Below are 11,328 nucleotides of genomic sequence, written 5' to 3'. Positions count from 1 at the left end.
TCCACATCAAACTTCCCCTCTAACCAAAATTAGCCAGAGCCCACCATTCCTAGATTCTCACATCGAGAATACCAAGGTCACCAAGTGGTAGTGTCTATTGGTTCGAGGATCGAGTTTTTGCTTGTTGCTTATTCGAGAAGTGTTCGAGTTGTTCGATGCATTCGTGAACGAATTCATTGGAGGGATTATCTTAAAGAACGATTCTTCAAAGGTATAGTCTCTTGATCCATTGTTTTTATTTTGAAAGCATGTTGTAGTTTAAGTTTTATGAACAATTTGTTTTTGTATGACTTTAAATGTATGTGTTCAATCAAAATGGGATTTGAAAGATCTGCTTCTGCTCAAAGATTTACTGTAAACGAAGTTCCTTCAATCTCAAGGAGGAGCTATGCGTTGAACTATGCATGGTGAAGACACTTCAAGCTTGCATGCAAGTGGGTGGTGGCTTGGAAGTATATGATGGCTCAACATGGTGAAGACACTCAAATGGAGAGGTGTCATGTGTTGATGACATAAGAAGGATGACGAGGACACTCTTGAAAGCCTATAAAAACCCAGTAGAACTTTATTTCAGCTCACAACTCAAATTTCCTCAAATGAGGCTCAAAAAGAGAGAGGTGGTGAGAGTTAGGGGTTCGGGGAGAGGTTATGTGTTGATGAGGGTGTGTCATGCATTGACCATGATGCCATGCACCCAACTGAGTTATGTTGAGCTGAGAAGGCAAATCATGTGTCCAACAGAGTGGACCATGCGCCCAACTGATCTGATGATGCAATCATGTGTTCAGCAGCTGCTCAGGAAGTTTGCCATGCATCCACAACTGTCCGGAGTCAATCCGAAGCCTGTTTTCATGTCTGTTGGAGTTGGCCCAAGATTTCAGAAGGAACCGAGGAAATCAGGGAACTTGGAGAGAAAGGATGATCCCTACTAGTGAATTGTGAGTGGTATTCTTTTAAAGATTCTTATGAATTTTGTAGTTATGGATGTATCTATTGAAGGATCTCATACCGAGAGTTCCATGAGCATGTTCAGATCGCTCCGATTTCACAATGACTGAAATACAAATGATATACATTCAATACAAACAGTTATGCATATAAATCTAATTATCGGCATGCTCAGAACAAAATAAATAATAGGCAAAGGATTCCATACCAGTTGAAGACTGTTTTCAAACTTTAGAATTCCAACACAGCGGATCCCTCCAACAGATCTACCAACACCCAACGGGAACGTCGACTACAACAGCACGATCAACACGAACACGAACACTGCAGTGAGGATGACACCACCATTAATGAACCCCGGTTATTCTTGAAGTGAAAACCCAAAGAGTGGGCTTTGGTGAGTTTAGTAAAGGACGGAGGATAACAAGTCGTGTAGACGATAAGTAAGTGGGAGATAATACAGTGCTATCGTATAACAAACATGTTTATCACATAGAGAAACTACACGATCGTGTAGGAAAAGCTGAACGATCGTTAGGAAAAACATATCGTTTAGATAAATCGACACACTATACGATCGTTTAGGCAGAGAACGCTATCGCATAGGCTCTCAAGCGATCGTTTTGAATCACCGACGCGCACTTCACGAATTCTTTTGAGCGATTGAACAAATATCGATTGCATGATTAAAAATGAAAAATCTTAACCCATCTGTTACCATAATCAACGCTGCCTACTATTCACGTCCGAACGTAGAAAAAGGATTAATTATCATATAATTAATCAATTAATTAACTAATTAATATAATCATATTATATTTATATCCTATAGTTTGATATCACATATCTACTATAGTATTTTCTCCTCCACTTGATATAAATCATATTTATATCTAATTTCCTCCACAAAAATGTATCTCATACATTTGCCAATTATATCATATATAATTAACCAGTCCAATTATATCATATATAATTGAACTTTCTCTTGTCAATTTGAACATTTTAAATTAACCCAAATACTGGTTCTCGACTTTATCTAAGCTACCCAGGGGACCTAAATGGACTTATGGCTCGAAGCTCCAACGGTACGTGAATAGCTGACTAAACTCTTTAGCCACGAGATCCACCATTTGTTAACTGTCAGTGATTCCACTAAAGACCAATAGCTGAACTCTTCTTACCACAGATATATTTCTTTGTCCATCGGATATAACCAATCATAAGTACGATGACCCTTCACAAATGCTCGTAAGTACAGCCGGGCCAATTTACCGTTTTGCCTCTGTAGTTACATCTCACTCCTTAAGTACCACTGATTCCTCTAATGAACAATACAACATAGTCCTACTATATGTGAACACCTCTCGGGCCAAGAGAAGATGTGTGGCGCCACATCGTTCAAGCCCCGGAATCAGCCCTTAAGGGAGCCATCTATCTATTTCCCCTGCCTCGGGGAATGAGTGAATTTCATTTTGTGTAGCTGAGTTCCCAGCTCCTAAATTAGACGAATCCCCAAAATGGTAGGTTTGAATCGGCGACCTGGCCATTCGCACCCATACAAATCAAAGGACCACCCTCAATGGCAGGAGTTCCCAACTCACTCAGGATTGAGGTCATGTTACCTATGGTTATCCTAGTGAAGTGAAGTCTTTGTCATGAATGGTGTTATATAACGAGACGTTAACACTTTGTGGTCAGGTCTTATGTGAACTCTTTGTATAGGACGCCCCCGCTCGCATGTCCCCAACAGGAATGATCAAGATCAGGTCACAACACTTGTGACCATTCCACAAAACGAGCCGCATCCGTAGCGTTACCAGGATAAGGTTTCCCTCCTATATCCATACTACAGACCATTTTGGTTATCACTCAAGACATGATCCACTTGTATGTCACCACCACATACATGCTTGAGTCACATACAAATAACCAGGGATTTTATGTTTATTGGTTTTTGATAAAGCAAATAAAACAAGTAACCGAGCAAAATACAAGAAGTGAAGTACAAGTACATACTGTTTACAAACTACAGGACACGAGACTTTAGGGCATCAACCCCAACATCTATAGCTCGTTACGATGATGAAAGTACGTGGCACGGGATGGTCAGGGGGTTAGAAGACCTAATTCCTAAGCCTGTCACAAAATCTCACGAGATGGTCAGAGGGTCATTGGGCTTAGTTCCTAAGCCTATGAAGGGAACCTCATATGAGATGTCAGAGGGTCGACGGTTCTAGCTTCTGAGCCTATAAGAGGAGGATTTATGTGCACATAGTAATAAGAGGAATATGGTTAATTATCTATCATGTGTGTAGGTATAACAGGGAACAAACTTGTTCAAGCTTGAGGTTTGAGTAGTGACCTCATTATGTGGATATGTTGTTGAGCTATTTGTCTCTTTGGGTTGAAAGAGACCTTGTAAGTTGTTTACCACTCACTGGGCTTCTAGCTCACTCTTTTCTTTTATGTTTTTTTTCTCAGGTAGCGGAAGAGATGAGTTCTAAGGTGCTACTAAGGTCAATGTCTACCACATTTCAGCCACACTTTCAGACTTAAATTTGTTATCAAGAGTCTCTGTAATTAAGTTTGAGATTGAGGGTTTTGTAAACTTTATATTGGTTGTGATGAAGTAACTTAAGCCATATTTATTGCTATATTTCCTTGGCTGTAAGTTTACTAAGCAAAACAGGTTAGAGATAGGTAGTAGGTATTACAAAAAAGTGGTATATGCCATCCTTACACCGCCTTTCAAGCTTGGAAGGTGATCTCGGGAGGAGGTGTGACAATTTGGATGCTAGATTTTAGTTTTGCTGCTCTTAGATAGTTGTGATATACATTGTTGTCAATATCTATCACAAATAGATGCTAGGAGAAGTCTATCAATGATACTATCAGTGATAGAAACTTATACAAGTCTATCACTGATAGATGCTGATAGAAGTCTATCAGTGTCTATCACTGATGGACATTGATAAAAGTTTATCAGTGTCTATCAGTGGTAGAAATTGATAGAAGTCTATCATTGAAACAGGTTGACAGAAGTCTATTAGTGTCTATTCGATGATAGAAACTGATAGAAATCTATCATTGACACGATCAATGATAGAAACTGATACAAGCCGATCACTGATAGATGCTAACAAAAGTCTATTAGCTAAAGGGATTTGAATTCCCCGAAGTAGAAGCAATTTGATACGTTATGTCTCTAATTTCGTTTTATAAAAAATTACAATGCAGAGGACGAAAATAACAAGATAAACACAAGACTCCTAAGCATGTTTCTATTGAGAAAAGACAGAGAGAAAAGGGAAGGGATATCACATACCCTTAAAGTATCGTCTTCTCTCTTTTTCTCCACGGCACAAACACGAGCAAGATTTCCACTACCTCTATCAAATTGGGCAACTCCACGAACACAGCAGCAACGAAGGGGATACCACCACAGCGTCTTCCTCGTTATTCTTAAGCTGAGAATCAATAGAGAGGTGTGGGCTTTTGTGGGTTAATTTGGTGAAGAGTGAGAGTTTCTTGTTTTGAGAGAATTTACATAGAGGGATGAATCAAGATGAAGAAGATAATGATGATCTCTCTCTCCTTTAACTTTCTGTGTTTCACATATATCAGGAAAAAAAATGGAGTTGGGGGAGTTATCAAAATAACTTCATCCCATTTTTTAATTTTAAATAATTCAAAATTGAATCTTTAATAATAATAATAATATATATTTCAATATATATCACATTAAACCATATGTTATATCACATATAACATATAACCTATAGTTTATATTATATCACATACAATATGACCTATTGTTTATTATTCTCTCATATAATCTATAGTATTAATATGAATCGTATTCATATTAGTTTTAACCTATATTTATATGAATCATATTCATATAATTAATATTTGAATCATATTCAAACATTATTTCTCTCACTAAAACTTTATACTATAATGTATCACATACATTATATTAATTATCTCTTGTACAATTAATTTTTCTTTAATTAAATTGAACAATTCAATTAATCCAAGATTAATTTGATTTTCATTAATTCTTATTGAGCTAATAGAGGATCTTATGGACTTATAGATTGAAGCTCTAACGATATTTGATTAATTAATTAAACTCTTTAATTAAATTAATCAACCTTCATTAACTGTCAGTCACTCCACTAAAGACCGACAACTGCACTCTTTGCACTATAGATATATTTATGTGTTCATTGGATATAACCAATCAGTAATGTGTTGACTATTCATAAAATTGCTCGTAAGTACAGTTTGGTCAAAATTACCATTTTACCCCTATAGTTACATCTAACTTCTTAAGTACCACTAATCCCTCTAATGAATAATTAGTTATAGTCCAAATATAACTGAACCTCTCTCGAGCTAGAAGAGGGTGTGGCGTCACATTGTTTAAGACTTGGAATCAGCCCTTAAAGGAGCAATTTATCTACTTACCCTAACAATCGAGAATGAGTGAATTCCTTCTTGTGTACCTGTGTTCCCAGCTCCCCAATCAGGCGAATCCCCAAAATGGTAGACATATTGAGTCAACGAATCTAGTCACTCTCACCCATGCAGATCAAAGGATCATCCTCATAGGCAGGAGTTTACAACTCATGCAAGATTAAGGTCAAGTTACCCATAGTCATCTTAGTGAAATGTAAGTCTCTTTTAGTAACAGCATTATAAAGAGAGATTATTCATTTCATGATCCGGTCTTATATAAACTCTTTGTATAGAATACTCTCACTTACATGTCTCTACATGAATGATTAAGATTAGATTATTTGTAACACTCTACAACAATTGTAACAACTACAAAGGGGGCATATTCGTAGTATCATCAGAATAAGGTACCCAGTCTTATTCGTCTACTATAAACCATTCAGGTTATTACTTAAACATGATCTATATGTATGTCTCCACATACATGTTTAAGTTACATCTAATAACCTAGAATCTTAGTTTATTTGTTTTGGGTTGATGCAACTAAATGGTCAATAAAATAACACTTATTTATTAAATAAACAATATGTTTGTACAAATATAATTTTATAAACTACAAAACCACGAGATTTATGGCATCAACACTAACATTAGTGCCTATCAATGACAGAAACTGGTAAAAGTCTATCATTGATAGAGGTTGATAGAAGTCCATCAGTGTTTATCAACGATAGAAACTGGTAGAAGTCTATCATTGATACTATGGTGATAGAAATTGATACAAGTTTATCACTGATAGACACTGATAGAAATCTATCAGTATTTATCACTATTTTTTTGTTATTTCTGTAAATAGTTTGACATTTTTTCTATCTATGAAAATTTTCCTATATATAATGTATTATGCAATTTAAATAATAGATAGTTAGAGTGGAGATTGATAGTACAAATATCAAGTCAGTTTAGTTATGCTCATTTTGGTATTGATAATTCATACACTAATATAAATATAATTAAGAATACGAAGATTCAAAGTCAAAATTGAGGTTTTAGAATAATATAGTTCTCGAGTCGTGTGTAATATTTAAAAAAGCAACAACTTCGTTAAAATGGTGTATTTTAAACTATAAATTTGGTTTGCATTATTTTATTACAATTGAATTTAGTTTCTATAACTTTGAATCGGTTTGGAAGTTTTACTCTGGTGATTATAATTTATTTTTTTATATATTTTATATTCTAGTAAGATGGTAAAACATCATCAACTCATATATGTTAAATGAAAAAAAAAAAAAAAAAAAAAACCCTGAATATTGATATTTGTTATGGGAAATATTTATTATGAACCTTCGAGCAGAGATTTAACATCAATAGTAAAGTGACCAAATAGAAACTTTTAAAATTACACCAATTATTTTTGAAAAAACTATCATTATATTACAATGATAATCACAATTACGCTCTCAAACTTATTTTGGGCCTTTAAATTTTTATAATTATTAAAATTAGATCATTAAATTATAATAGTTGTAAAAATTGGACACACAAATAATAAAAATTAAACCCTCAAATTCATACTATTGTTATAATTTCTATAATTACGTAAGTTTGAGAGTTCAATCAACATTTTTATAAGTTTGAGAGCTCAATTTTGATTGTATTTTGTCCTTAAAGTAAAATTCATACAAAATTGAATGTACAACCAAAGATTAATCCACCCTAAAATCTAAAACAAATAAAATGTAAAATTTCATCTCAAATTCCAAAAGAGTCGCATAAAAATCACAAATTTCCTCTCTTTTTTTGTCTCTCCCCGATTGTTCATCCGTACAATTATTCCCTGTTTCTCCGGCATCACACGCGACCTTCGTCTTTGAGTGCACTGGCTTGAGCCCTCAGACTCGGACTTTGGGGACCTGCGGAAAAAAGGAGTGACTCGGAACTTAACAGTCAGAAATGAAAATTTGAAGGTGGTGGACTCATCGTTCCTTCATACTCCCCACGCTCGCCCTCCGAAGTTCCATCTTTCTCGAAATTTCACGGAATTCCTTGAATCAGAGACTATGTACTTGTCTGATAAGCCTCGCCCAATCGATATTTACAAGGAAGAAGGTAGCAGAGATATGATGATCGAGGTCGCCTCCAATGGCGACCACCATATTCAACCTCATCAGCAACAGCCACAGCCACAGCAGACTCATCAGCAGCATCAAATGATGCTTGGTGATAGCAGTGGTGAGGATCATGAAGTCAAGGCTCCCAAGAAGCGAGCGGAGACTTGGGTTCAGGACGAGACTCGAAGCTTAATTGCCCTACGCCGGGAGATGGATGGCTTGTTTAATACCTCCAAATCCAACAAGCATTTGTGGGAGCAGATATCGGCTAAGATGAGGGAAAGGGGATTTGATCGCTCCCCGACTATGTGTACTGATAAGTGGAGGAACTTGCTCAAGGAGTTCAAGAAAGCAAAGCACCATGACAGGGGAAGTGGCTCTGCTAAGATGTCGTGTTACAAGGAGATTGAAGAAATTTTGAAGGAGAGAAGCAAAAGTACGCAGTACAAGAGCCCCACGCCACCCAAGATTGATTCATATATGCAATTCTCAGACAAAGGTAACTTTTGGTTCTTGGTTTTGGGAGAGTGAATTGGGTAGTCTAATATCCGGCTCTATAAGAAAGGAAAAAGAAGCATTTGCCATAAAAAGTGAGAGAACCCAATGCAAAAATTTTAATATTCTGGACAATTCATTAGCCACAATTTTTAAGTCTTCATTCACTGTATATCAATAGCTCGCCGTCATGATTCTGAGCAAACATATTCTTTCAAACATGCAGTGTTCTGATAAATGAACTATAGTCCTAGGGTATTGTTCCTAAAAGGGTTCAGCTGTATGAATGAAGATATCTGGATTTGGAAATGATATATCCATCTGAAGTTAGTAGAATAGAAAATTTAAACTGGTTACATATTTTGTTGTTTACTCTTCCTGGGGGGTTGGGGAATCATCTTTGTTTTCTGTATTTGTTCCTTAAACGGGTAAAAATTTTCAGATGCTTTTTTTTGGTGTCTGCATTCTTTAAGTCTGTCAGGTAATATGATGTGCAAATATAGTAGGTGCATTAGGGTTATGATTAGTCTGGCTCTGGGGTCACAAGAGGACTGTGATGAGCATTGTAATTTTATGCCAATGCAGGAATAGAGGATAATGGTCTATCGTTCGGACCTGTTGAAGGTACGGCATACTTGTTATTTGCTGTTATTGCAATGCTACTTTTTCTTGACAAAATATTTGCCCCTCTTGTAGGAAACCTGAGTTCTTTACCGTGGCTGATGATTGTTGTAGCATTTATCATAAAACTTTAATTTTCTCATGTTGTTTATTGTTTGTACACCAGAAGAAGGAATAGAAAATGGCAGAGAAAATCACACCTAGTGGATTTTCTGTTTGATTGTGGAGTGAGATTTCTAAAAAGCACCACATATAATTATGAAATTGCTTGTGGAAACTTGAGTTTGCTACTTTTCTGTTTTCTTTTTTAATCATGTTGTTATGTAAACATTGAATTCCTGATGTGCTAGTAAGGAAGTACCGAATTGATAGTACATGAAGAATCATATTAGCTTTAGAAAGTACAAAGCTTGGTGGACGTGGATCTATAACAAGTAGAGTCATATTTATGATTCCTACAAGTCTGTATGAATATTGAATAAACTCCATTAGCTGCTTTAGAACGTGACTTGATTGAACAAGTCAGATGTGATGCAATTGATTTCCAGTGAGATTATCAATTGGTTCCTAGGTCCAGGATATAATTTCAGTTTATGACAATGTGCCCAAAACATCTCTCTTTTGTGGAGCCTGTTGACTGGAGCAGCTGCGTGGGGAATGTCAATTAAGTCTTTACCTCACCACTGTCTAATTTTCAGGCCAATTTAGATATTGCATCATCCCTGCATTCCCTGATGTCTAATTGAGACTTCTAACATACAGAACTGAAAGTGTTGCTTCTGTTATAATAAACCATTGTCTTACCAGTGAAAAGTTTATACAATGCTCCTTTGGCCAAATTAATGGTTTTAAGATTAGAGAACCGTCAAGTTGCATCTTCATATGAGTTTCTTGTATTTCCCATTCACCAGGAAGATTTAATTATGTTCTCTTCTTCGTGCAACCACATCATTTATCTTGTCTAAAGAACCCTACCCTCAAATTGATTAAATATGTAGTAAATATTTTGTACTGCAAAAGTATAACATTGATGAATTAAGTGTAACCTATAATATGATTTTATTTTTATGTAATTCGCAATTTCCAATTATGGGATTGCAAATAAGTATTTCTTTTATAATTTATGTATGTGTTTCTTTTATAGTGGCTATTCGCTTTTCATGCCACGTTCTTACTTGATATAAAGAAGAAGAAAAAGAAGCTCCCTCTTAGGTTTCCTTTCATGCAGCAGGTGGCAGGCCTTCACTCAATCTTGAAAGACAGCTAGATCACGATGGGCATCCCCTTGCCATCACAGCAGCTGATGCAGTTGCTGCAACGGGCATTCCACCTTGGAATTGGAGAGAGGCACCTGGAAATGGTACTACTGTACAACCACAATTTGACATTTTTGAATGTTTTGGAAAGAATGCCTATTATATTGACATGACTTTCTAGATTATGAGCTATAATCTTGCTTGTAGGGTTTAGGCCCCACATTTATGCATTAGCAATCTTTGTATTGAGATTCAGCTTCGTGCATTTCAGTCAAATGACTTTTATGTCAAAACCACCCTCACTTTTGTTTTTTGAGATTCCACTCATGATTCACCTGCTAAAAGCCTGTCGTATGTCGAAGACTACCATTTTGATCACATTGGAACAGGTCTCCTTATACGAGGATATATAACTTTGTAGTTGTTGATATAGAAACCAATCCTGTCTTTGTTTGTGGATGCATGCTGCTTATGAATCTTTAATAGTTTCAATTTCTGTTTATTTACTTCCTTGGCAGGTGGGGAGAGTCAAGGATTTGGCGGGAGAGTAATATCAGTGAAGTGGGGGGACTACACAAGAAGAATTGGTGTTGATGGCACCTCAGAGGCGATCAAGGAGGCAATCAAGTCTGCATTCAGGTTGAGAACTAAACGTGCATTTTGGTTAGAGGATGAGGACCAGGTTGTCAGAAGTCTGGACAGGGACATGCCTTTAGGAAACTACACTCTTCACCTTGATGAAGGTACATCTTTCTATGTTTGTATTGGCTGTTATGATTCTTGTAAAAATTGTAGCAATAAGCTGACACATTTTGAGCAAAGTAATGCATGTAAGAGCAGTTGAACTTCTAATTTCAGGCGTGGCTGTTAAAATCTGCCTCTATGATGAATCTGATCACTTACCGGTACATACTGAAGACAAAGTTTTTTACATTGAAGAAGATTACCGAGATTTTTTAGCTCGTCGAGGCTGGACATGCCTTCGGGAGTTTGATGGGTATAGAAACATCGATAATATGGATGATCTCCGTCCTGGTGCAATATACCGTGGTGTAAGTTGAGCAAGTGCACAATTATGCCAATATGAAAAGAATTGTGGCTTTCGCGTCCTTGGCAATGAGACTTGGTTTTAGTACTCCATCTTTACTTGTAATCCATACTCTAAATCCAACCATGTAAACAAGTATAGCCTTTGTGCACAGACTCTGCATATGAAAATAGGCCTTTGTGCGCAGACTCTGCTTATGCATTTTTGACAGGTTATCTTCCCTCTTGTATATATCATCAATATGGATTGTTGGCAGTATTGTCTCATCTGTACAGTGAGTGCATGTTCCGAATATCACTATGAAATACATAAATGTATAAAGTGATGCCATTGTTGCTACCTCACTAGTGAACCAACAACTTATTCGTTTCCATATAGC

General features: G+C 36.3%; 1 protein-coding gene across 5 annotated transcripts; it reads left to right on the top strand.

Moving 5' to 3' along the window:
- Positions 1 to 7,178: 7,178 nt before the first annotated feature.
- On the top strand, positions 7,179 to 11,293 carry LOC120075837 (trihelix transcription factor GT-1-like). Of its 5 annotated transcripts, none has more exons than XM_039029530.1 (5): positions 7,179 to 8,028; positions 8,610 to 8,648; positions 9,874 to 10,005; positions 10,420 to 10,644; positions 10,742 to 11,293. In XM_039029530.1, exons 1-5 carry the CDS (start codon positions 7,479 to 7,481, stop codon positions 10,960 to 10,962), a joined length of 1,167 nt encoding a protein of 388 aa, XP_038885458.1. In that variant the 5' UTR covers positions 7,179 to 7,478; the 3' UTR covers positions 10,963 to 11,293. The 5 variants fall into 5 exon arrangements, with proteins under 5 accessions (XP_038885458.1, XP_038885462.1, XP_038885461.1 ...); XM_039029531.1 differs by having other exon boundaries at positions 7,181 to 8,028; positions 9,877 to 10,005; XM_039029532.1 differs by having other exon boundaries at positions 7,182 to 8,028; positions 10,760 to 11,293.
- The last annotated feature ends 35 nt before the right edge of the window (positions 11,294 to 11,328 follow it).

The sequence above is a fragment of the Benincasa hispida genome, chromosome 4, assembly GCF_009727055.1.
Source record: "Benincasa hispida cultivar B227 chromosome 4, ASM972705v1, whole genome shotgun sequence".
Taxonomy (NCBI): domain Eukaryota; kingdom Viridiplantae; phylum Streptophyta; class Magnoliopsida; order Cucurbitales; family Cucurbitaceae; genus Benincasa; species Benincasa hispida.
The sequence above is the reverse complement of the archived record's forward strand: the minus strand, read 5'-3'. Positions and strand labels throughout refer to the sequence as shown.

Bases quoted from the DNA above. Each gene is read 5' to 3' on its own strand.
- LOC120075837 (XM_039029530.1), top strand. From the start codon at position 7,479: ATGTACTTGTCTGATAAGCCTCGCCCAATCGATATTTACAAGGAAGAA. The intron at 8,649-9,873 runs GTACGGCATACT...CCTTTCATGCAG, and splicing joins ATCGTTCGGACCTGTTGAAG to CAGGTGGCAGGCCTTCACTC. The intron at 10,006-10,419 runs GTACTACTGTAC...CTTCCTTGGCAG, and splicing joins GAGAGAGGCACCTGGAAATG to GTGGGGAGAGTCAAGGATTT.